Source organism: Galdieria sulphuraria (assembly GCF_000341285.1).
Source record: "Galdieria sulphuraria unplaced genomic scaffold scaf_3, whole genome shotgun sequence".
Lineage (NCBI taxonomy): Eukaryota > Rhodophyta > Bangiophyceae > Galdieriales > Galdieriaceae > Galdieria > Galdieria sulphuraria.
Window position 1 is genome coordinate 245,884 of NW_005178472.1, and position 21,584 is coordinate 267,467.

Genomic DNA, 21,584 nt, shown 5'->3' on the forward strand with positions numbered 1-21,584 from the left:
ACGTCGCATTTAAACTTTATGTTTGAGCCATTTACTTTAGGAGTTGGTTCTGCAGCATTAGTTGGTGCTGGAGCCGGTTCCGCTTTCACTGGTATAATATGGTATTTTAGTTCCAAAAGACGTGTCAAATTACCAGAGAGCACAAAGCGTTTGACTTTTTCCGAAATTGTATCGCGCAGTAACCCGCTACGGGAGTCCTCTCTACAACACGATGACTCAGCCCAAGTTGAGACAACACAGTTGATAGAATCTCGCCTGAAAAATCGCACAACGAAAGAAAGGAGAGGAAGTTCTTTTTCTAGAGAAACGAGGAAGTCAATTCCTCAAGTATATGAAGCCATTCTTTCGTTTACTTTGTTTCATAAGGGTCTTTACTTTCAATTAGTCCATTTGTGGGAAAAGGTTGGAAAATTATATGTACAGATTACTGATAGTAAAGAGGAACAAGGAGGCATCGTTACGACAAGCACCATTGCTGACTTGTTGGAAAAAATACAACTGTGCGTCGACTTGCTAACCTTGTTACTGGAGGCTGAAAGAACCGAAATTTTTCCAGTTGTTGCGAAATTGGAATTCCGTAAAAGACCTTGCTGGAGAAAGGTCTGCAGGAAACCGCTGGTGGAGCTCTCAGCAACACTGCTAGACGAAGTGGAAACGTCTACGGAAAGTGTTTACGCAGCAGTGGCCGACTTACGAAATACTGTCAGTGTTGCAAAGCAGGTAATTTATTCCTTCAATAATGACGAAAATCCTTGTAGGAGTGTCACTGGCTCACAGGAGAACGAAACTTTTGTTGCTATCGAAAACTTAGTTTGTCAACATACTCTAATGTTACGACTGCTGGATCTCAGACTCTTGGTTTTGACTTCCAAAACAACGGAACAATTTCTAAGTACTGAGGGTACTTACTATCGCTTTTTGGGGAAATACTGCAATCAGGAATTTTTAGCGTTATTAGAAGGTCGAGTATTATCTCAACTGAGTCGATTTCCTCGAGGACCCGGTAGATTGTTATCTTGGGCATTGACCACAGCGAATTCTAATGAAAGAATTGCATATTTGAATTCTCAACATGCTCGTCTTGAACAAGGCGAATTCTTGGCTTTAATAGACTTACTTGCTGCAGAACTTCCCAAAGCTGTATGGGACCAGGTTGATATAGCCTTGCAAGAGGCAAATATTTGGTCTATCAATTCTTAGGCAGACTTAAGTGAGTCAGTGTGAAGTTATAATATTAGTAATTTTGAATAGCTCAGCATTCATATTTGAATAAAATTTCTTCACCTGCTTGAATATTTCTATCAGCGTATATACCAACACGTATATCTCCCATAGTACGCTTGTAGCGACTATAACAGTTTGGAAGTGCTTTTGTTCCTGGTTCATTTGCAAATCTTGCTTTTCCACCCTTTCTGGTCGCGTCAATATAAACTTCTCCTCTTTTGAAGACGAATGTCATGTCTGTCATGGCTTGATACGATTTTTCACGTCTTTCACACTCATCGAGACTCACAAGTTCACCTTTATACTCACAAATAAACTCGTGTTTTTCAACTGGCTCGGTAATGAACAAGCCCCAACCACCTTCATGATAATCTGTTTCCAACAGAATATTCAGTAAGACTCAGTTGATCATATTTAGTTCTTACCTGACCGAGCAATGAACAACCTTTTATGGGCTTTGGTACGTATTCCGATATTTTTGCAGGTATATATACTTTCATCCCATGTACCTTTCTTTCGAAGTCGTGCAAAACATGAACATCTGTCCGGATCACACTCACGATTTTCTATAAAACAAGGACATTGTCCATTCAAACATTTTCCATTCTCGCAGAAACAACATGTAGATGAATTTCTCATGGAAACTATAAGACTCCATAAAAATGGTTTTATCCTTACTTACCGACAGTTGCCTTGTGAAAGAAGATAACAAGGACAGTACTTTTCGCATTTTAACTCTTGCTTCTTGCATGAGCAGTTTTCAGAATTACAGTCGTCATCATGAGAGCAATGTATATGATCCATGATAATCACGGTGGAATTGCGATTGCTCTGATTCTTCTTACGTTGGCCATTCTTCTTTGTTGCTTTTTTTCTAAATGAGCTATTAGACTCTGCAAAGAATGCACACTCATAGCAACTGTGTTTTTGAAAGAATACGGTGGCTATGTCACACCAGTTGTTTCCAAAAACTCTCAAAAAGCTTTTAAAAGCCACAACATCTTCATTTGTCCAAACGTGACAACGAACACCGTACCACGACGGTGCTTCTACATTAAATACGCAACCATTCAGACAAGGCGGAGATAAAACTGGTGTGGCATTTGCTTCATACGCAAGATTGAAAAATTTCTGAGGTAAAGAAACTTCTGTAGGAAGATGTTCTCCGCAAGCGTAGGTATAGCACTTTCTACAAAACCACTTTCTAAGAACTGTTCCAAGATCTTGCGCTTGTTCTGAATTATTCAAGCACGAATCTAATTTTTGAACGGTGGGTCTTTCATAGTTCCTTCCCTCAAACAGGCGAGAAAAAAGGAATTCAGCAGTAGTGTCTCCATTAATCGGTAAAAGATTCTTCGGCACAGTCCCTATCAGAGGGAGATATGTTTCTGGACATACACTTGAGTAAGTGCACATATGATCTGCTGAAACAGAATGATTTTTCTCCAAAATTAGTAACGTAAGCTTATAACAGATATTAAATAACTTACAATCTTTCAATCCTCTCTTACTGTACAGAGAAAGTCAAAACGTACCTTATCTGCCAAGGAAAACCTTTCAGTATTCATTCGATTGGCGTTCTGCGGAAATAAGTCACTTTCCACCAACGGGGAGTTTTGCTTCAACAACTTCGTATAAATCTCACTTTGAATGTTGTCCTCCAAAAAAGGTAAGGATATCGGTTCGTTTCTCAGGTCAATTTCGTTTACTTTGTAATTGGTTTTCAAGGGTACCCACGTAAAATATTCATAAGGAAGCCTCTCAATTTTGCTCATGACAGTTACTGCAGTTTTTGCAACTACTTTGGAGGATGTATTCTTACTAAACTTTTCACTGAAAGCAACGCTAATAGTTCTTCCCTCTGGAGCAACCCTAAACGGAGACACATACTGTCGATTGGCAGTCAAGTCAGCAAAGCGGCTCATAAACTTTCGTCGATTTTCTTCAATAACCTTCTTTAGAAGACTGATCCTCCTTTCAAGTATTCCGTAGAATAGAACATTAGCTTCGGAAACACTGTCGGACTGTCGGACACTAAACGTTTCGAAAAGATATTCAAGTCTCACTTTCTGTCCATCTACTATTCATTAAATGAATTCTTGCAAAGAAAACTCTTTGGTAAAACATACACTCTTTTAGTAAAGCCATAGAAGCAGAGCTCAGAAACTCCCAAATTGCTTCTGCTGAAATATCGTGTTCAGGGGTTTCCTGTAACTTCACACCGACAGCTCTCAAGAAACAAATAATATTGTTTACAGTCTGATGAAGAAAATCCCCTTCAAGTCCACGCAACGACATTGACAAAGACGGACCCGCCTTTTCAAAAACTTCAAAGTTTTTGTATTTCAGAAAACTAGCTATTAGGAAAGCACTCTGATCCAGAATACGCAAAACGTTTGCTTCCTCTAGTTCAGGATCATTCTTACAACGTTTGTGAATCTCGTCCCATACGGTTATTACGAAGTCGCAAAGGAAGCTACACTTCTCGAACTGCTTGCGCTTCTCCGCGCTCAACAGTCTGGCAGACAAATTTTCCTCTAAAAGTTCTTTTAATACTTGTAGTGGGGTTCTTCGAAACTTGTGATGGCTGTCTCCTTGCAAAAGCTTTTCTAAAGAGCCGTCTGACATGAGAGCGCTCAAAAAATTGTAACTTGGAAAATAACAATTTGACAGAGGGGCACATGTACAATGTTTATTTTTGTTCTATTGGAAATAGTATGATTGTGCTTGGGAGTTGGATATCCCACCATTATATGCGGAGCTTATAGACTCAACTTCAGAATTAGAGCAGATATTTCCTAAGAAAAAGATTTCAAGTGAGAATACTGAGTTTCAAATGTTGAAAAGTTTACCAAACTTACCGTTGTAGTCTTCAGGACAGTTTGCGTTGCTGTCCGAATAACCGTAGCCCACTATGAAGCCATACCCTGGACTTCCTGCGGCAACCTCCGAATTGATTCCAGTTGTTCCAAAGTATGGATAGTTATAACCTGCAACGTACTGTTGTGCATTGGCGTTACCGGCAGTAATTGACAAACCAAACTCTCCTGTATTTGCAGTGAGTGACTCAGCTTGGGACTGGCTCGAACCAAACAGTGTACTTTGGCTATTCGTGTCTATTTGAGATGACTGATAATTTGAACCGTATATATTTTGACTGCCACTTTTCGAACTAGCTTGAGAGGATGCTTTTCCGTTGTTAGCAGAGAGTGCTTCTGAAGATGAAGCGGTGAGAAGGCTGTTCTCTGGGTTTACACCCGCTGCTGAGCCTAATGAAGCTCCGTTTCCACTTGTCAATGAGCTTGAGTAGCTACTTGAGGTATCTTGGCTTGTCTGCGCTATGTCTGTGGAGCTGCTTGTTCCCTTACCGACGGATATAGCTTCAGAATTGGCAGCAGTAGTTTCACCAGAACCTGAAGCTGAAGCGGAACCGGACGCTTCACCGTTACCCTGTGTATATGATTCAGAGAAGGAAACACTTGTTGCGTCTACTGCATATACAATTAATATACTGCAGCATATGAGAGTGAGGAAAAGCCCAGCTTTCTTCATGTTGTCAAGAGGAAAGATGACGGCCTTGGTGACTTTTATTTGAAGCAGCAGCCAACCATGTGGGCCAAGATCTCTTCAGTTTGCCTTCTAGTGCTGTATGTACGTGGCATGACGTACGTGACAATGTTATCTAAGTAGTGACACGTTGTTAGTTTTATAGCCAATTATTGTGGCGATTCATTCTGAACCGCCATATCTTTGAAGCCCCCCTTAACACATTTTTATTGGAAGCAATGGTTAATTGCCATTTTGTCACTCGTGGTGGGGATTCGCAGCCTGAGATCTTTGGTAGTCTAGGATGTTACTTTCATAGCTTTTGAAATCGTTGTGCTACAGAAAATTATTAGTATATCTTGTTTTTTCTGGATAATCCTTGCGCATTGTTCTTAGAGCGATATTCAGACTGTACAAAGCTACCAGTTATTTAACATTTTTGGGTTGGGAGAGGATAACAGTCTTGCAAATCCCTTTTTGTACATCATGGTCGAATTGGAAAGGAGACTTAATCACATCCATTGGTTTATTGTTCACAAATACCCTGTATGTAGTACGTATGGACTCGGAATCACTTGTTTTATTATGGTTTCATTTTCGAAATTGCGCACACTCCTTACTACTCTTCTAGACTATCTAATGTATTACGATAACTGTTAAAGCTACCAAGAGTTTTTTTGAAAAACAGAGCAACAACTCTTCCTACAAGCCAATAGATAATTTTATGAAGATAACACTTTGATATTGTCAATCACAATTTGTCACCCTTAACCACATCATGGAATTCATTACTGTTTTCTCGCCACGCTCTGTAGCACCATTTCACACTAACTTGTCTCTGATAAAGAGTTATAGAAACAAGAATTGTTTGCAACTTTTAAAAAAAGTCTGCACGAAGCAAAGCCATGCTTTGGTTTCGTGCAAGTCCTGTTTAAGACAAAGTAGAAGAACCTTTCTTCGTAGCATATTGCGAATCTCGACACTTTCTTATCTCTTGCAGTTACTACGTCTTCGGAACTGTCAAAAACACATATCTATTGACGAAGCTTCGGCTGCTGTTCGTCAGCTGCAGTTCGACAAGGAAAAACATCAAACTATCAGGACTCCAAGTGGCCTTCAATATTTTGACATAAAGTGCGGTGAAGGTCCCTTGCCTAAAGCCAATGACTTGCTGGTTGTCAGGTACACTTCAAGGTTGCAGGGGCTGAATGGCTGGAAACTAGAGTCTTCAGAAGACCATGAAATAGACGGTTTCTCAGAACCCTTGTCAATCCTTTACAATGAAGACACTAAGAAGCTCTTTGTTCCTGGGTTTTGGGAAGCTCTTTCTACCATGCGTCCTGGAGGAAAGCGACGAGCCATCGTCCCTCCTAATATTGCCTATCACTCTATCGACGAGGAGCCACGTCCTATTAGCGTGAGTATGATAAAATGTACCTATCTATCTTGGAGCTAAGCTTTCTTAGTGGGATGCACGTCGCAGGTTACTGTCAGTATTGAATACAAACCGTGATAAAACTATTGTATTCGATATAGAGTTGCAAAAAATTCTTCCATATTGCAGAAGAGATAAAAAGACTGAGAGTTGTCAAAATTGATATTGCCGATCATTTTTGTTCTATGTGATTATCAATGGAAGCAGTATATCTTAATAAGAAATATTGGTGTCAGGAAATCTTGCAACAGATGTAGATTTTTGCGAAACTTTCTGGTATTCTGAAATGGAACTTCATATGAAAAATACCTGATTGTCAAGAGCCTACCTGTTCTTGTGCTTCATATAAGTTTTCTTTTAGAACTGGCTGGACTGACTCCAAAAGTTGTTCATCCTTTATGCAAACGTCTTGAAATGGCGAGAATTTTTATCTTGCTACGACATAATAATAAAGGAATAAAGGAATCTTTCGTTCATTTATTGAATTTATAAACAACTGTTCACAAAGACTTGCTCAATTAGCCAGTGGCAAGAAATCATTCAAACTGTTTTATTTCGACTAGGCTCAGCAATTTTACTCCGCCTGAATCGGACAGAAAGTTATAAAAAGAAGAAAAACTAGATAACAGCTTCCAATAATAGCAGTAAGAACGATTCCAGCGATCGACCAAGAACTACCTGTCGAAAGAAGATGACGAAGAGTATGTCTTCCGGGGGCAGCCACTATTAAGAATATATTGAAGCCAATTAATACTAAACTCAAAATAACAAGAGCGACTTGACACCAACGAGGGATAACTCTTTCTTTCAAAAAACGACGAGAAGATACAAACTTCACCAAAGGTATCACAGCAAATGGCAAAGTTGCGGATGGAATAGCCGCACCAATCAATATGGCTGTATTGGCTCCCTTCTCGCCTGCCAAGGAAACAACAACTATTGCAGGAATCAGCGAAATACATCGTGTCAGCAAGCTTCGCAACCAAATCGACATATGTAATCGAATGAAACCTTCCATCACAATTTGACCTGTATAAGTTGCAGTCATTGCAGTAGACTGACCAGATGCCAGTAAGGAAATAGCCCATAGGATACATCCAGCCTCTTTGTTCTGATACACTTGCTTTATCAAAGTGCACACGTTTGTCAGGCCAACAGACGACAATAGGGAAGAGGAAATTTCATTATTATCATGGAAATCAATCGCAGCTAGAGAGATAATTGCTCCATTCAATACAAACGCAAGTAACATTGGAATAACTGTTTCGATAACATTTGAAATAAAAGCTTCCTTCCTATCATCCACCTTGACATCTCGACTCTTTACAAGTCGCGACTGCAAATACAAATTTTGCGGAACAACATCTGTACCAACGATAGCAAGAACAACCAATGCAGAACCGGAAGGTACACGTGGAACAAACCAACCTTCGAAAAAATCTGCAGTTCTTGTACCCGTTTCTGCCCATTCGATAAAGAAACTTAAAGTCATCAGCAATGAAAGCAACAATACAAGTATCTCTAGTGTTCGAAAGCCAAAAAGACGAAACGCAAGAAGCAGTAAAGTAGTAATACAAGAAAGCAGGACTCCACCATATAAAGGCCAACCAAACAATATCTGTATAGCTATTGCAAATCCAGTTACTTCTACCATGTCGGTAGTAATTATGGTAGCTTCCATGAATAACCAAAGTAAAATGGCTGTCCACTTAGGATATTGCTGTCTACAAGCAGAAGCAAGATCTTCTTCACAATATAGTCCAAGATAAATGGAAGCCACCTGATAAACGATGGTAACGACAACAGACCACCATACAGCCCAAAGAATCTTGTAGCCGTATTGGCTTCCAGCCTGTAAAGCAGTTTCATAATTCCCTGGATCCATAAGAGCTACACTCACTAACCAACCAGGACCCACAAAGCGAAAAAAAGACATAACTTTCGAATAAAGTCGCAAGTACCAAGGATTCGTTCTAACATCATCAGCATTGCTGTTGACCATCGTTCCCAATCGAAATCTCGTCGTCCAAACCATTTGCGGTATGTATAGGAAGTTTGTACGAGAGTTGATGTTGAGCAGATTTTTTTGGCAAGCATTCCAAACAACAGGACGAGCCTACTTCAGAAACTACAAATATTCTTCTCATCCTTGTTATTCACCCGGAGAATTGGCTATTAGTAAAGTATCACGTTGTTCTTTTGCGGTTTCTACAAAAGTTGTAAACGACACTGGACCTGTGGATCGACGACACGAAACGGAAGCAAGACAAAAACTCGAAACTATATTGAAAGGCGTTGTGGAAAGAAGAATAAAGCCTAAGGAAGCGGTGACCTCCATTCTTTCTGAGGCTTTATGGAAGCTTCCCAGATCGCTGAGATTTCAGTTCTTCCGAGAAACAGTGCATGTTCTGTACCAAAACGACTTGTATTTTACTTTGTTTCAATTTTATGACCGCTTTATTTATCACTTTACGGCCGAACACGAATTGCGGGAAGAACTCGATTCGGATACTTTAGCCATTCTTATATCGGCCTTTTCAAAGAATAACCTCATAGAAAGAGGCCTATTTCTGGTTGGAATGCCCTCGCAAACGGAATCCAAAAGTTTAAATTTATTTCAAGAGGATGGAACGTTCTTAAGTAATCCAGCACTGGTTGAGTTGTATTGTGAGAGACTTTATCAATTGCTGCTTTCTCAGAAACTCAGTATTCGAGTAGTAAATGAACTTGTTAAAGGCGTTGCTGTACAGAGGAGTAGTTATGAAGCATTTCTTATTATGAAGGCTGTGTTGAAGCTGGCTAATACGTCAAACAACACAGAAATTGTTCCCAATATGGATACATACATTTCAGTTTTGTCTGCAAGCAGTGCAGAAGGCTTTGAGAAAGCTTCACTTGCCCTAATGAGAGACGCATTGGAAACATTTCCAAAAGGCAAAAGACAAATATATTCCACCATTGTGGGTGGTTTTATACGTGCAAAGTTGGCATGGGAATCCCTTGCAGTCTTTCGTCAAGCAGAATCTGAAGGCATTCAAATTGAGCTGAACTTTTATGCGGATCTTTTACAGCTTTTTGCACAACTTAACGAAATGGATGCTGTAGAACATATCTGGACAGCTCTTATGAGTGTTTCAGATGCTCAAAACTATCAAAACACGTTGACGATAGGAGCTTGTGAATGTGTATTAATTTGTGCTGCTCGGTGGGGTAAGCAGAATCTTGCAGAACAAGTATTTGCAGCCCTCGTTGATAGAAACAAGTCTCATACAAACTTTACGCCTTCATCTCAAGCGTTTTATTGTTTAATAGAGGCAAGAGCGAGTGGAGGCGACATTCCTGGCTCTTTTAGTGGTCTTCAAGCAATGTGTGAAGTAGGTTACGAGCCAAGACTTGCCAATTTTACCAAATTTATACGTATATGTGGTCGCAATTCTAGAACACTTGATTTTGCCTACCATCATATTCGTAACTTGTCACAGCAAAATCATATATTTATTGAGCAAGTTAATATTTTACTTGCAAGTTGTGGTCTTTTAGGTGATCTCAATAGAGCATTGTCTGCATATCGAGAGTTTGTAGAGGGCCTAGGAACTGTACCTAATGAAGATACATTTCATGCCTTGATCAGAGGTTGCATAAACACATCACGTCACGATGTATTTCAAGTTATTGAAGAAGAAAGAGCAAAGTATGGGATACAGTTGAATGGTGATACTTGTCTGCTGTTAATACGAGCGTACGTTCGTTGCAATCAACTGAAAGATGCCATTGATACAATGCGACTTGCCTTGGCAAAGGGACTTGTATTACCCTTGGAAGCTTATCAGCTGATTGGTCGCAAAGCAGTGTTGCAAGGTGATGAAAGCATGTTTGGAGAAATGTTGGAGTTGATGAAGAAGTACAAGATTCCTATTTATAATAGTTTCTTGAAGGATATTCGAACGCCGTTTGGTCTTCCGGAAATTCGAGAGGAAATGACTTCAAATGAGGCAAGAGTAGGGTTGCGTTTGGACACATCCACTTATGGCGAGGAGGAAAAAGAACAAGTGGATGACTTGCCCGATGTTTCGAGTTTCTATGAAGAACAGGAAAACGAGAAGAAAGATTACTGAATCTTTGTATAAAGACAAAAGGTATATTAACAAAACAAAGGATGATGCAGTCATAATTTTGAGAAGCTGTGTCTTTGTTGAATCTTCTATTATTGTATATTGTGACTGGTTCGACTTTTAGGCAGCTTTTTCTATCTTGAAATGTTGGCGCTTAAGACTCTTTCCAGTTCTATAGGTTGTTCGACTTTATAGAGCAACTTGACGATATGATTGTAAACATTATTTCACCTGTGTAGGCCTAACTGTGACAACCAGTTCTACTCGGTTGAGAATACAGCATCGGGAATCCTACTCGTTGAATAATTCCCATTTTCATTGAAACATTAAGAGTACAATAGAAACTTTCTTTGGCCTTAGCTTCTAGTAATTTCAAGTAAATGTTTAGAATTTGCGATTGACTTTGAAAGAAAGCCCAACAAGATACAGATTCTTCAACTTCGTGAAAGTCTCAACTTTCAGAAAGCTCAAAAAATGGATTATATGATTTAAAATTGAAATTGGATTTTGTGGTGGAGAGGTTTTCATGTCAGAACACCACAGTAGAACGCTTTCTATCGGAGAAATTTATGAGTTGAGAAGCACAAACTATGGACTTTCTCCTTCAGAAGAGTTGGACACAACATACTGTTATGAAGTAAACCACGACAGGAACGAAGCGGCTCTCAGAGATTCTATGGAAGAACACTCAATGCATGCTTTGAAAAAGCCCCGAAAGGGTCCGAATGACGTAGGTTTCTGGAACTCGATGAGCTTTTGTTTTTCAAAGCTTTGTAGGTTCTTAACGAGAATATGCCCGTTGCTAGTGAAAGTTGTTTGAAAATAAGCAAGAGACCAAGATGGAAGCAGTTATTTCCAAATAGTTCTTCAGAAATATTGCCTCTCGCAGGTAATATCAGCAAGCTTGTGCTTTCAGTTTCGACTCTAAACAGAAACTAGGGCATTGCATGGTTTGCTGTTCGAACAGAATCTACGCTTTCGGTGGATATGCCTCTCAGTTTATCGAGGGACAGTGCTACAGTCGCCACTACAATACCTTATTTGAGTTCAGTTTTTCTCGGAATTTATGGTCGACAGTGCGTTTAGAAACGTCTGACGGTCCTCTTTCTCCACAACCAAGGAGACATGCCTCAATGGTATGATTCTTTAGTTAACTTAATATGTTCTGAAAGAATTTCAAAAGGTATTTCACGGGCAGTCTCTTTACATATTTGGTGGATTTTCCGAAAGGCATGAAGTGCTTAGTGACTTGTGGTCTTTTGACCTTGTTAAGAGGAAATGGACTCCGATTATTGCAAGACCAGGATCTTTCTGGCCAGCAGCAAGAGCCGAGCATTCAGCTGTAAGTAATGTCCATTCTTCTCGTTTTAACTAATTGTACTTTATAGGTTGTATATAAAGACAGAATGATCATTTTCGGAGGCTACGACGGGAAGAAGAAGCTTTGCGACACAGTTGCTTTGAACATGAGAGACTTCAGTTGGGAAGTGGTCTCGAGTAATGGAGGATATTATCCCAATAGAAGATGCAAACACAGTGCAGTAGTTTACAGGAACAAGATGTACGTTCTTGGAGGCTTTCAGTTTGCAAATGACAAAAACGCTGCTGTCACAGATTTGGTGGCATTGAACTTGGAGGATATGACGTGGAATCTGGAGCTGATGAGTGGTTCTATTCCTGAAGGTTTGCAAGCTCATAAAGCAGTCGTAGTGAATGATTCAATGTACATATTTGGAGGCAAAATTCGACTACAAAACTCTGGAGGTAATGTTTGGCAAAGTTCTCTAAATGATGTTGTTTGGTGTTATCGTTTTGATGTCAATTGCTGGTCACCGGTAAAATGTGAAGGCGCGTCACCAAAGGCTCGACAGTTACATGGGGTAAGGACTCTTTTTATAACAATCTTCCGTTTCTGAAATAGTAAGGCTTGTGTGGTTCATACCTCCGAAGGGAAATGCAGTCTTATTGTGTATGGTGGTGTTGATCGTTTAAAGGAGACGTATTACAATGATATCTGGGAACTTGAAGGTATAGATTGCGCTTCAAAACTGCAGTCTTGCGACTCTTGCGAGTCCTTGAAGAATCTGGTCAATTCGGAGAAATTTGCTGACCTCCAACTCGTAGTGGACGGTTTTAGAATACCAGCACATCGTTGTATATTATATTCGAAATGTGACTACTTTAGAAAAATGTTAGAGTCCGACATGAAGGAGAGTGTCCAAAGTTCAATAGAGATCCGAGGAATTGGTTATTCCACGTTTCTTAAGGTGCTCGTAAGTATAACACCAAGTCATTTTACAAATTTATTTAGTAATTTGTTTCTAGTTTTATATTTATACTGGACGTCCAGCATACGATATGGACTACGAACAGTTGATCGAGTTGTTGGTTGCCGCAGATATGCTAGGACTTGAGGAGTTGCACATATTTTGCATGAAACGGCTAGAAGAGTCTGTTAATGTGGAAAACGTATCCTCAGTATGTCAGTTGGCCAATGAATATAATGCAGGGCAACTTAAAACTTTCTGTCTTGAATACATTGTGAAATACTTTTCGGAAGTAGTGGAAACAAAGGGATTTGAAGATTTGCTTAAGAAGGAAGCCAGTGGATTGGCAAGAGAAATTTTACGATTGCATGCAAAGGCAGTTGCCTGGAATCAGTAAAGTTACCTTATGTGGTACTCGTTCCTTTTGACACTGTTGTTTATTGTTATTTTACGCTACAGCGTTGCACTTGGGTCTGTTATAGAGCTGACTCCCGAAAACTTTGACAAGTCTTGTATCGGGAGACTTTGTCTTGTTGAATTTTATGCTCCGTATGTCCCTTATTGCTGTGTTGGTTGAAAAGAAACTAAGAATAGTTTATGGCATATAGCTGGTGTTCGTACTGTCAACGAGTCGAGTCAGAACTTGCTCTTCTTTCCCAGTTTCCTGACGTGACCAACGTCACTATTGCGAAAGTGGACGGAAGCCGCTGGAAATTACTTAGAAGACGCTTTTTTGTAAGTGGTTTTCCGTCTTTCTTTTTGGTCAAGGTAAGAGAATAGTCTCTTCAGGAAATATTGTCTAAGTTGTTGTCCGAAGGAGACGCAAGTCTACCGTTTTTTAGGTTCTCACAGAGCCAGTCACATGCGTAGCTTCATAGTTAATCTTACTGACGCAGAAGAGCTTCCAAAAGGTCTTTTTGAAAACCCCTTGTCTGTTTTCTGGAAAACTTTGTCAAGGCTTGAGGATATGTATTTGAAAAGCGCCAAGTGGACAATACATTCGGGTTTACCAGTTTACGGCATTGCTTGGATAACTTGTGTCTTGTTAATAGTTATGCTTATGACGGTAGGCTGTCTGCTGAATGTCGTTGGCAATTTTCGGGCATCGAAAAGAACCCACAGAATAAGAAAGATTGACTAAATTGCGGGAACTTTGCTCACTGCACAAATACTGCAAAAAGTAGCCCATATTTCTTATCGGGTTTTTTATGGAGTAGACGGAATAATAACATTAAACAACATTTTGCACTTTTTCATTGAAAACATTCCAAAAAATTTCAAATATCCGTTAGCTCATAGATCAATTAATACACACACACACACACATATATATATAATATATATGAATGAAGAACTTCACCGACGTTGCTCTGCAACACGTTTTCTTTTCTCTCTATTCAAGTCAAAGAGGATGATGGCAGCTGCTGTACCAGCCGACGCTATTACCATCTTGATCACCTTTCAAGCTCAGGGATAAAACAGATAAGTTAAAGCCAAAATCTGTTCTTACTCTATTTTCGATATGCTCCATGGACGTTGTTATTTCTGCCCACTGCATCTCCATCTTCTTCTCTAGAGTCTGTACGTCTGACTTGAGAATATATATGTCAGTCTTTTCCAAAATTTGCAGTTCTGAACGAAGTGTCGCAAGCTCTGCCTTATTTGCTGCTGTTTTATCTCTTTCTTCCATAGTTTTATTACAAAGTTGCAACAGCGCATCGCAGACCACCTCGGACTGACTAGTGGTGAAACCTCCTCCCTTGAGTCTTTCTATCAAGCGTTCCGTGTCAAAAAGTGTGTGGTTGAAAAACAAGTCGGTTGACGATAAACTCGTTTCGGAAGTCTTTGCTTGCGAAAGGTATCGTTGAAAAACTTTAAAAGTATTCGATGAAAACTTGTGTGGCATTTAACGATGAATAGAAAAAATTGGAATTTCAAAAATGGTTTGCTTGCGTTGGAACTATCACTTTCAGTATCTTTGAAACGGTTTATTCGCACAGAATTTTGCGCTTTGCAGAAACTTGTCAAGAAATCTTTCAAATATTACTGTGAATCAAAATTGGTTATCATCTGTTTTGCAAATGACAGAAAGTTACTTCGCTATATTTGAAAGACTACAGTTGTGATGATATATCTCTGGGTTCTAAACAATGTATGTTCAAATGATTCTGAATAAATGTAATCAAAAGAACTCGACTTCCTAAATATCTTTATAAAGTTGTTACAAGACATAATCTTTAACCCATAAAATGTCCTTCAAACACTTTCTCCGCTGGACCAGTCATATAAACGTGATCGTCAGAGTCCCAGTGACAGTGAAGTTTACCTCCTGGAAGAACCACTTCCTGTTCCTTTACCGCAAAACCCTTTCAAGCTTTTTGAATCTAGTAAGCCATATCAGAACATTCCACCTACCAGTAACTTTACTGCAACTACGGAAGCACAAGCACCAGTTCCACACGCCAAAGTACGTCCTACTCCTCGTTCCCAAACTATAACCTTTATCTGATTCTGATCAACAACTTTAATGAATTCTACATTAGTTCTTTTAGGAAACCACGGGGAATTTTCTACTCGAGGTCCCCAATAGTCTAAGGTTTTCTCCACTTCTTCCAGGTTGTCTACAAGAATTATGCAATGAGGATTTCCCATACTTACACAAGTTACTCGAAACGTTCGACCTTCAATTTGAATAGGGACGTCAATAACCGCAGTTTCCTCGCTAGATTTGGGCTTCAGAGTTGTTGGAACTATGCTAGGATCCAGTATTGGCTTTCCCATATCCACTTTTATACCGTTCTTTCCCACAAACTCAACAAGCATAATTCCCGAAAGAGTTTCTATCCTTAAGATATGCTTACTTCTCCATTCTGAACTTATGTCTCGCATGTACTTGGCCAAACAACGTATTCCGTTGCCACACATTTCTGGCTCCGACCCATCAGAGTTCAATATACGCATTTGCGCATCGTTTCTGTCGTCTTTTGGAGGCAACAGGAAGATAACTCCGTCTGCACCAATTCCAAAGCGCCGCTCACAAACGAACTTGACTTGTTCTGTTGCTAAAGTTGGGTGACTTTTGTGGCGGTTGTCAACAATAATAAAGTCGTTACCAAGACCTTGATACTTGAAAAAAGGAAAGGGAGACAATTCCATCTCACGCTTAGGATGGAGAGTGCCCAACTCAGGAACGGGTAACGACAAGTAAAATGTATTTGCGCGTCTTCCAAAATATGCTCTTATCCTATAATGCTGTGAATTCTTTCTTCTTACGTTGACATTGCCAGCAAACGATGATTTCTGTTTCGACAGCTTTAAGGTCTCAAGAAAACTAGGCGTTGTGACATGGCCCGTTGTCACAATCGACATTCAAAGTTTAAGAAATTTACAAATGAGAACCGGAAATCTTTTCCAAAAGTATCAGAAAGGAATGCCTTGTGAGATTTATGACTTTACAACATGACTTGTGACAAAAGTGCTGATTTAGCAACTCGAATGGGTTACATCGATCACTCTTTTTGCAGATCTGCATACTTTTACCTATGTGATGATGGCTTTTGGTTTTTTTTCGGTACCAAAGGGATGTATTCATTCGAAACAAAAAGTTTGTAATACCGTTTTCAAGGACTTAAAGCCTTGTTATATACGTTCCACAAGGCTTAGCACCCGAATAGTTTTATTGAATATGAGTAGACTTAATGAACGGAAAAGCAAAGTAACGGAAAGTGTGGAACATTTGTTGTCTTTGGCCTTTAAGCAGCTTCGTGACGTGTTCGGTTTCACCGAGTTTCTTTCTGGACAAGAAGAAGTTCTGCTACGACTTTTTGACTGTGGTAGTGCTTTGGCAATCCTACCAACCGGTGGAGGTAAAAGTCTTTGCTATCAAATCCCTGCCATCATTTTTCCGGGCCTTACTTTGGTTGTATCGCCCCTTATCGCTTTGATGCGAGAACAAGCTCAAAAACTTGTCGACGTCGGTGTACCAGCTGGACACATGGATAGTTTGCAATCTACGACGGAAATACGAGGTCTTAGAAAATCTCTTGCAGAAGGAAAGGTGAAAATCTTATTTGTTTCTCCAGAACGATTTAATAATGAAGTCTTTCTGTCCCTCTTGAGAACTTTGGAAATATCTCTCTTTGTGGTGGACGAGGCACATTGTATTTCAGAGTGGGGTCATAACTTTAGACCAGACTACTTGAGACTTTCACAATTTGCTAGAGATTGTAAAGCAGCATATAGGCTTGGCTTAACGGCTACAGCCACAGAACGAGTTGCCAATGATATTGTGCAAAGACTGAACATATCACCTGAAGCCGTTGTACGCAAAAACTTTTATCGTCCTAACCTTGTGTTAAACATTAGATGCTGTAACAACGAAATGGAAAAACGGGAAGAGTTACTTTATTGTTTGCGACAGCGAGAACGAGGTCCAACGCTCATTTACGTAACTCTTCAACGAACCGCTGAGGAATTGGCTTACTTCCTTGTTGAAAGTGGTTTCCAAGCACGGCCTTATCATGCTGGTCTATCAGATGAACAACGAATATCTACGTATGACTGGTTCGTTCAAGCTTGCAATCCTATCGTAGTTGCAACTATTGCTTTTGGGATGGGAGTTGATAAACCGGATATACGTTATGTTTATCATTTTAATTTGAGCAAAAGCCTAGAGGTTTGTCATTTGTTTGTTCGAAATCAACTCCTCCTATTCAACTTATTTAGGCATATAGTCAAGAAATAGGAAGAGCAGGGCGGGATGGAAAAAAGTCTTGCTGTGATACCTTTTTCAGTGGGTCGGACATTCCTGTCTTGGAAACATTCATATATGGAAACACTCCAGATGCTACTCAAATTAGTTCATTTCTGACATTCCTGTTTGAGAAGCGTAAAAAGTCACAAGTTGTCAATCTGCCGTTATATGAATTGGCAACAAATTTCGACATGAGAGAAGTTGTCTTACATACCATTTTGGTTTTCCTAGATGTATATTGGGGCCTTATAAAGGAAGTGACACCTATGTTTGCAGAGTATCGTTATCAAGTCTTGTCAGAAGAAGGAGGAGAAGAAGAAGAGACACTGGAAAATAGCTTGACTGAACAGCAATCGATATTGTGGAAAAATATAAATGAACAAGCCAAGAAGAAATTGAAATGGAGCTATCTTGACTTGAACAATTTGCAACTAGGTACTGAAATTGAGCAGGTACAACTGCTTTTGGACAAAATTCATTCAAAAGGCTTCATAAGACTGCAAGCTGGAAAACTTCAACATCGGATACAAATATTGAAAATTCCACAAGATATGAAGTTGCTTCAACAGCAGTTATGGCAACTCATTTCAGAACGAGAGAGTTCAGAAGTGCAGCGCTTGGAAGAAATGGTGCATCTGGCAACCTCAACTAAATGTGTAAGTCAAGCAGTGAGCGACTATTTTGGGGAACGAATTGAGCCTTGCCATATGTGTGAGAGATGTCTTGGAGAAATAAGTGCACAAGAGCTATCTAGTTTCGACACAAAATCGNGGTTTGCCTCCGTAGATATGACTCTATGGGAAAGAATCACAAAGATTGAAGAACTTCCAAAGGAACCATTAACCTTGGCAAAGTTCGCAAGTGGTATAAGCTCACCCAAGTTGAGGGAACGAAAGATAACCAAGCACGAGTTGTTTGGAAGTCTTCGTGAGTGTGGTTTTCAACAAGTTTTACAACTGGCAATACAATACACTGGACAAAGCCCCATTTCCTGTAGATAACAGCGATTTATAGATTTAGATTATGCCAATCTTACTAGCAACATCCAGTGCGTCATAGTCTTTGGTGAGCCTTACGTAAGCCTTTTTCTGTCCATCCGGTCTAACTAAAGTATTGACTTTGTCTGCCACAATGTTGTACATTTTTTTTACTGCGTCGCGTATTTGTGGCTTTGATGCTCTCACATCACATAAGAATACTAAAGTGTTATGGTCCTCTATTTTCTTCATTGCCGACTCTGTTGTTAGAGGAAAGCGGATAACCTACACAGATATACTTAACTATGCAAATAAACAAAATATATCTGCATACTTTAAACTGATCCAAAGCTGGCTTTTTAGGAAATGACTTGCGCGGATACTTAGGTCGTCTAGGTAATCTTAAAGTATGCGGTCGGTGGAAGTGAACATTTGTTCTGATTTTATGAACTCTCCTTTTCTTCAGACCACTTTTCACAGCAGTAGCGGCTTTTTGAGCCTTTTCCACTACTTCACAAAAACTAAGAAGAATAGTTCTCAAAGTGACGAATGCTTACCTTTTTTGCCTTTAGGCATTGTAAACGACGACGCCGTTGACCTAATCGAAAATAATAAAAATGGAGATTTTATTGATTTCATACATTCGGAGACAATGAGTAGATCTATAGAAATTCCATATATTGGTTTCTTTCCTTCGTTTCTTCCTTATTAGTGAGTCCAAGGTCTAAATAGTTGACTCCACGAATAGCTGCAACTTCCTTCACCGTACGATGGGTTGAAAGTGCTCCAAACAGTGCTTTGACAGTATTGATTCGGTTGTGAGAACCCATCATCTTCGCACTGATGTCTTGAAAACCAAACACAGTCAAAACTACAGTAAATAAAGGACCAGAGAGAATTCCTTTTCCGGTTCTTCCGGGAAAAACGAGAACACGAGATGCTTTGAAAGTAAAATCCAAAGGATGGTAGATGGTACGATCCTGATAGCGCTCTACGTGAATCATATGTTTCATAGAATCTCTAATAGCTAGCGAAACTGCGTGTCTTGGACTTGCAGACTTTCCCATACCATAACCAGCTGTGCCTTCATAGTTGCCAACGACAACAAAAGCACGATAACTCCAGACAGTGCCTCCTCTTGTTACTCGAGCAGTTCGTCGCAATTCCAAAAGCTTTGCTTCAAAGCCTCGTAACACCCGACTAGGAATAATTGTGTCTTCCAATTGACGTCTCGCTCTAATCAGTTCAGGACTCTCCGTTTCACTACCGATCTCTCGAAGATAATCCGCTTCAGAGGAAGGTTTTACAGGTTCTCCGTCTATCCACGCTGCACAAGGAAACGGCACTTCACCATAAAGGTCAAGCATTGTAAAAAGAGTTCTCAGACTGTCAATGCAACGGTACAACTCTGCCTGCTGTTCCAAATCGACTGCAAACTTTGGAATATAAACCACTGGTAAAAATTTTGGTTTGTCGGAAATATTACTAAACTCAATCTCACGAATAGACTCAAATATCTCATCATACGCAAGTCCTGCCCTCTCTGCTATTGATCTTGCCAATAGTTCAGCTCTCGTTTTTTCCAAGCGGGAGATAGCCTCTGGGTCGTCAAAAGAGTCGGCGACAGAAGAGTTTCCAACATGATAACTTTTGGCAGCAAACTCTACAAGTTCTGGCATACGCACAAGTAAAGAGACTAACCGCACGTAATCCTTTCCTAACTGCGACGGGTCTGAATCCTCTTTGCCAAATACCGGAATTCCTCCACTTCCTTCAAAAGTATGATTACTTGAATTTTCATAATCCGTCAATGTTTCTTTTCTACTTTTACTGTCTTCTGAATCAGAGGAACAGAATCGCCTTGGACACCAACTGTTCATCTCCCGCAGTTTGGAAAACCTTCTCTCGGACCTCGTAGAGAAAGCATTCCAACACTTGGGAAAAACTACTAAATTTTTTCGAAGAGTCTCACGGGAATCTTTAGTTACAAATGTTTGAGAACTTCGAGATATTAACCTTGTTACAATTGCATAAAATGGCTGTCTTGCAAGTATACGGAGCATACGTTCACCCAACAAAAATTGTAATTCATTCGAGGTAGGAATGGAACTCAGCAGTGTGAACCGCATCGAACAACTTTTGCAAGAGGAAGACCAAGAAGCAGTTGCAAGAGATATACAAGTAAGACTGCACAATTGGTTTCTTGAAGAACATTATCGGATAATTTATTTAGAAGTTTCGTGAATTATATGACGCAGAGTTAGAAAAGGCGGTTGTAGACCCTAGCTTAGTATTTCAACTTGCCTGGGCTCTTGTGAGAAGCAACCGTAAGAAAGAAATCAAAGAAGGATCCGTCCTTTTTCAACGTAAGTAGATTGAAATTGCTCAAACGTTTCTGAACCTGAATGAAAAAGTTTTGGTTGATAAGCAATACCGTATTCGAGAGTCCTTATTTTTCCTCTCTTTTGCGCAGTACAAACTTGGAGATACTGTGGTATGTCTCTCAAATGGAATGATAGAATTTTCACTTAGGCAATTGGAAATTGAGACTGCTAGAAGAAACTTAAAACAGTTCTTGGAACGTTTTCCTGAGAGCAGACAAGGCAATCAGTTGATGAGGTTGATTGAAGGAAAGATACAACAAGGTGACAACGAATTTTTTAGACTTGAAGTTATTTTTAGTTTCAATAGATGCATATGTAGGAATGGGAGTTGTTGGGGCTGTCATAGTTGGGATTGTTGGTCTTTGTGTCGCAGCTTTTTCGAAAGGAAAGAGTTAAGTACCGTTTCTATGGTAAAACATACGAAAATATCTCTCTAGTCTTCTAATCGAGCAATTTTAGAGTCGAAGAAATAAGGCAAGCCATGTAAACGTTTGAGGTCTATCACAGCTGGGAAGTCCACGTTGTATTTTCAGACTCAGCACGTGCATAAAGTTGATCACTTTTGTAATGGAAATCTTGACTATCAAACGCGAGCCAAGATTCCTCAGTTGTACATAATAAATACTTTTATCTCTCGGCAGCCATTGCGACTTTGTCAAATAACTTGTGGCATATCTCTTCTAGAATAAGATAGGACTTGTATGGAATTGTCTTGGAAACAAGCCACATTTTCCAATAGTATATGTTATATTGTCGCAAGTCAACCAAATGCACTTTTTCACTTGGTGATACACTCCTAAAAGAAACCTACTTGGAGAGGTCTCTGTAGTAGTGGTAAAATTGTGTTATTAATTTTATGTTCATAACATATTTCACATGTTCTCTC

General features: G+C 39.7%; 14 protein-coding genes across 14 annotated transcripts; 7 read left to right on the top strand and 7 right to left on the bottom strand.

Moving 5' to 3' along the window:
* Position 1: 1 nt before the first annotated feature.
* Gasu_06830 (uncharacterized protein) lies at positions 2-1,222 on the top strand. The gene has a single exon (XM_005708738.1). It carries the CDS (start codon positions 19-21, stop codon positions 1,198-1,200), a length of 1,182 nt encoding a protein of 393 aa, XP_005708795.1. The 5' UTR covers positions 2-18; the 3' UTR covers positions 1,201-1,222.
* A 4-nt stretch (positions 1,223-1,226) lies between these two features.
* Positions 1,227-3,891, bottom strand: Gasu_06840 (histone-lysine N-methyltransferase). The gene is made up of 5 exons (XM_005708739.1): positions 3,354-3,891; positions 2,736-3,304; positions 1,907-2,688; positions 1,650-1,858; positions 1,227-1,596 (listed from the first exon to the last, which is right to left on the bottom strand). Exons 1-5 carry the CDS (start codon positions 3,850-3,852, stop codon positions 1,253-1,255), a joined length of 2,403 nt encoding a protein of 800 aa, XP_005708796.1. The 5' UTR covers positions 3,853-3,891; the 3' UTR covers positions 1,227-1,252.
* Positions 3,892-3,900: 9 nt separating this feature from the next.
* On the bottom strand, positions 3,901-4,801 carry Gasu_06850 (uncharacterized protein). The gene is made up of 2 exons (XM_005708740.1): positions 4,086-4,801; positions 3,901-4,022 (listed from the first exon to the last, which is right to left on the bottom strand). The coding sequence occupies exons 1-2, from the start codon at positions 4,774-4,776 to the stop codon at positions 3,928-3,930; spliced, it is 786 nt and encodes a 261-aa protein (XP_005708797.1). The 5' UTR covers positions 4,777-4,801; the 3' UTR covers positions 3,901-3,927.
* Positions 4,802-4,811: 10 nt separating this feature from the next.
* Positions 4,812-6,713, top strand: Gasu_06860 (immunophilin). Its single transcript, XM_005708741.1, has 3 exons — positions 4,812-5,323; positions 5,501-6,187; positions 6,237-6,713. The coding sequence occupies exons 2-3, from the start codon at positions 5,549-5,551 to the stop codon at positions 6,366-6,368; spliced, it is 771 nt and encodes a 256-aa protein (XP_005708798.1). The 5' UTR covers positions 4,812-5,323; positions 5,501-5,548; the 3' UTR covers positions 6,369-6,713.
* Positions 6,714-6,739: 26 nt separating this feature from the next.
* Positions 6,740-8,241, bottom strand: Gasu_06870 (metal ion (Mn2+-iron) transporter, Nramp family). Its single transcript, XM_005708742.1, has one exon. The coding sequence runs from the start codon at positions 8,238-8,240 to the stop codon at positions 6,780-6,782; it is 1,461 nt and encodes a 486-aa protein (XP_005708799.1). The 5' UTR covers position 8,241; the 3' UTR covers positions 6,740-6,779.
* A 10-nt stretch (positions 8,242-8,251) lies between these two features.
* Gasu_06880 (pentatricopeptide (PPR) repeat-containing protein) lies at positions 8,252-10,713 on the top strand. The gene has a single exon (XM_005708743.1). It carries the CDS (start codon positions 8,275-8,277, stop codon positions 10,318-10,320), a length of 2,046 nt encoding a protein of 681 aa, XP_005708800.1. The 5' UTR covers positions 8,252-8,274; the 3' UTR covers positions 10,321-10,713.
* A 98-nt stretch (positions 10,714-10,811) lies between these two features.
* Positions 10,812-13,032, top strand: Gasu_06890 (uncharacterized protein). The gene is made up of 7 exons (XM_005708744.1): positions 10,812-11,047; positions 11,095-11,206; positions 11,257-11,453; positions 11,501-11,659; positions 11,706-12,197; positions 12,243-12,590; positions 12,643-13,032. Exons 1-7 carry the CDS (start codon positions 10,844-10,846, stop codon positions 12,979-12,981), a joined length of 1,851 nt encoding a protein of 616 aa, XP_005708801.1. The 5' UTR covers positions 10,812-10,843; the 3' UTR covers positions 12,982-13,032.
* A 59-nt stretch (positions 13,033-13,091) lies between these two features.
* Gasu_06900 (uncharacterized protein) lies at positions 13,092-13,892 on the top strand. Its single transcript, XM_005708745.1, has 4 exons — positions 13,092-13,133; positions 13,193-13,197; positions 13,245-13,352; positions 13,402-13,892. The coding sequence occupies exons 1-4, from the start codon at positions 13,127-13,129 to the stop codon at positions 13,723-13,725; spliced, it is 444 nt and encodes a 147-aa protein (XP_005708802.1). The 5' UTR covers positions 13,092-13,126; the 3' UTR covers positions 13,726-13,892.
* Positions 13,893-13,896: 4 nt separating this feature from the next.
* Gasu_06910 (uncharacterized protein) lies at positions 13,897-14,541 on the bottom strand. Its single transcript, XM_005708746.1, has 2 exons — positions 14,095-14,541; positions 13,897-14,042 (listed from the first exon to the last, which is right to left on the bottom strand). The coding sequence occupies exons 1-2, from the start codon at positions 14,488-14,490 to the stop codon at positions 13,941-13,943; spliced, it is 498 nt and encodes a 165-aa protein (XP_005708803.1). The 5' UTR covers positions 14,491-14,541; the 3' UTR covers positions 13,897-13,940.
* A 125-nt stretch (positions 14,542-14,666) lies between these two features.
* Gasu_06920 (diaminopimelate epimerase) lies at positions 14,667-15,981 on the bottom strand. Its single transcript, XM_005708747.1, has 2 exons — positions 15,000-15,981; positions 14,667-14,950 (listed from the first exon to the last, which is right to left on the bottom strand). The coding sequence occupies exons 1-2, from the start codon at positions 15,951-15,953 to the stop codon at positions 14,822-14,824; spliced, it is 1,083 nt and encodes a 360-aa protein (XP_005708804.1). The 5' UTR covers positions 15,954-15,981; the 3' UTR covers positions 14,667-14,821.
* Positions 15,982-16,251: 270 nt separating this feature from the next.
* Positions 16,252-18,292, top strand: Gasu_06930 (ATP-dependent DNA helicase RecQ). Its single transcript, XM_005708748.1, has 3 exons — positions 16,252-17,259; positions 17,310-18,109; positions 18,160-18,292. Exons 1-3 carry the CDS (start codon positions 16,270-16,272, stop codon positions 18,266-18,268), a joined length of 1,899 nt encoding a protein of 632 aa, XP_005708805.1. The 5' UTR covers positions 16,252-16,269; the 3' UTR covers positions 18,269-18,292.
* A 4-nt stretch (positions 18,293-18,296) lies between these two features.
* Positions 18,297-18,921, bottom strand: Gasu_06940 (60S ribosomal protein L23Ae). The gene is made up of 3 exons (XM_005708749.1): positions 18,872-18,921; positions 18,649-18,824; positions 18,297-18,599 (listed from the first exon to the last, which is right to left on the bottom strand). The coding sequence occupies exons 1-3, from the start codon at positions 18,888-18,890 to the stop codon at positions 18,354-18,356; spliced, it is 441 nt and encodes a 146-aa protein (XP_005708806.1). The 5' UTR covers positions 18,891-18,921; the 3' UTR covers positions 18,297-18,353.
* Positions 18,922-18,924: 3 nt separating this feature from the next.
* Gasu_06950 (30S ribosomal protein S5 (mitochondria)) lies at positions 18,925-20,381 on the bottom strand. The gene has a single exon (XM_005708750.1). It carries the CDS (start codon positions 20,375-20,377, stop codon positions 18,977-18,979), a length of 1,401 nt encoding a protein of 466 aa, XP_005708807.1. The 5' UTR covers positions 20,378-20,381; the 3' UTR covers positions 18,925-18,976.
* A 10-nt stretch (positions 20,382-20,391) lies between these two features.
* Gasu_06960 (mitochondrial fission 1 protein) lies at positions 20,392-21,552 on the top strand. Its single transcript, XM_005708751.1, has 5 exons — positions 20,392-20,495; positions 20,548-20,680; positions 20,729-20,808; positions 20,863-20,959; positions 21,006-21,552. The coding sequence occupies exons 1-5, from the start codon at positions 20,418-20,420 to the stop codon at positions 21,092-21,094; spliced, it is 477 nt and encodes a 158-aa protein (XP_005708808.1). The 5' UTR covers positions 20,392-20,417; the 3' UTR covers positions 21,095-21,552.
* The last annotated feature ends 32 nt before the right edge of the window (positions 21,553-21,584 follow it).

Bases quoted from the DNA above. Each gene is read 5' to 3' on its own strand.
- Gasu_06830 (XM_005708738.1), top strand. From the start codon at position 19: ATGTTTGAGCCATTTACTTTAGGAGTTGGTTCTGCAGCATTAGTTGGT.
- Gasu_06840 (XM_005708739.1), bottom strand. From the start codon at position 3,852: ATGTCAGACGGCTCTTTAGAAAAGCTTTTGCAAGGAGACAGCCATCAC. The intron at 3,305-3,353 runs GTATGTTTTACC...TTTAATGAATAG, and splicing joins TATGGCTTTACTAAAAGAGT to TAGATGGACAGAAAGTGAGA. The intron at 1,859-1,906 runs GTAAGTAAGGAT...AGTTTCCATGAG, and splicing joins CTTTCACAAGGCAACTGTCG to AAATTCATCTACATGTTGTT.
- Gasu_06850 (XM_005708740.1), bottom strand. From the start codon at position 4,776: ATGAAGAAAGCTGGGCTTTTCCTCACTCTCATATGCTGCAGTATATTA. The intron at 4,023-4,085 runs GTAAGTTTGGTA...TCTTTTTCTTAG, and splicing joins CTGTCCTGAAGACTACAACG to GAAATATCTGCTCTAATTCT.
- Gasu_06860 (XM_005708741.1), top strand. From the start codon at position 5,549: ATGGAATTCATTACTGTTTTCTCGCCACGCTCTGTAGCACCATTTCAC. The intron at 6,188-6,236 runs GTGAGTATGATA...AAGCTTTCTTAG, and splicing joins AGGAGCCACGTCCTATTAGC to TGGGATGCACGTCGCAGGTT.
- Gasu_06870 (XM_005708742.1), bottom strand. From the start codon at position 8,240: ATGGTTTGGACGACGAGATTTCGATTGGGAACGATGGTCAACAGCAAT.
- Gasu_06880 (XM_005708743.1), top strand. From the start codon at position 8,275: ATGTTGAGCAGATTTTTTTGGCAAGCATTCCAAACAACAGGACGAGCC.
- Gasu_06890 (XM_005708744.1), top strand. From the start codon at position 10,844: ATGTCAGAACACCACAGTAGAACGCTTTCTATCGGAGAAATTTATGAG. The intron at 11,454-11,500 runs GTATGATTCTTT...GAATTTCAAAAG, and splicing joins CAAGGAGACATGCCTCAATG to GTATTTCACGGGCAGTCTCT. The intron at 12,198-12,242 runs GTAAGGACTCTT...TGAAATAGTAAG, and splicing joins AGGCTCGACAGTTACATGGG to GCTTGTGTGGTTCATACCTC.
- Gasu_06900 (XM_005708745.1), top strand. The intron at 13,353-13,401 runs GTAAGAGAATAG...TGTTGTCCGAAG, and splicing joins CGTCTTTCTTTTTGGTCAAG to GAGACGCAAGTCTACCGTTT.
- Gasu_06910 (XM_005708746.1), bottom strand. From the start codon at position 14,490: ATGCCACACAAGTTTTCATCGAATACTTTTAAAGTTTTTCAACGATAC. The intron at 14,043-14,094 runs GTAAGAACAGAT...TGAGCTTGAAAG, and splicing joins TGGAGCATATCGAAAATAGA to GTGATCAAGATGGTAATAGC.
- Gasu_06920 (XM_005708747.1), bottom strand. From the start codon at position 15,953: ATGTCGATTGTGACAACGGGCCATGTCACAACGCCTAGTTTTCTTGAG. The intron at 14,951-14,999 runs GTAGGTGGAATG...AAAGCTTGAAAG, and splicing joins TAGTTGCAGTAAAGTTACTG to GGTTTTGCGGTAAAGGAACA.
- Gasu_06940 (XM_005708749.1), bottom strand. The intron at 18,600-18,648 runs GTATGCAGATAT...ATATCTGTGTAG, and splicing joins CAGCTTTGGATCAGTTTAAA to GTTATCCGCTTTCCTCTAAC.
- Gasu_06950 (XM_005708750.1), bottom strand. From the start codon at position 20,377: ATGCTCCGTATACTTGCAAGACAGCCATTTTATGCAATTGTAACAAGG.
- Gasu_06960 (XM_005708751.1), top strand. From the start codon at position 20,418: ATGGAACTCAGCAGTGTGAACCGCATCGAACAACTTTTGCAAGAGGAA. The intron at 20,496-20,547 runs GTAAGACTGCAC...TAATTTATTTAG, and splicing joins CAGTTGCAAGAGATATACAA to AAGTTTCGTGAATTATATGA. The intron at 20,809-20,862 runs GTATGTCTCTCA...TTGGAAATTGAG, and splicing joins ACAAACTTGGAGATACTGTG to ACTGCTAGAAGAAACTTAAA.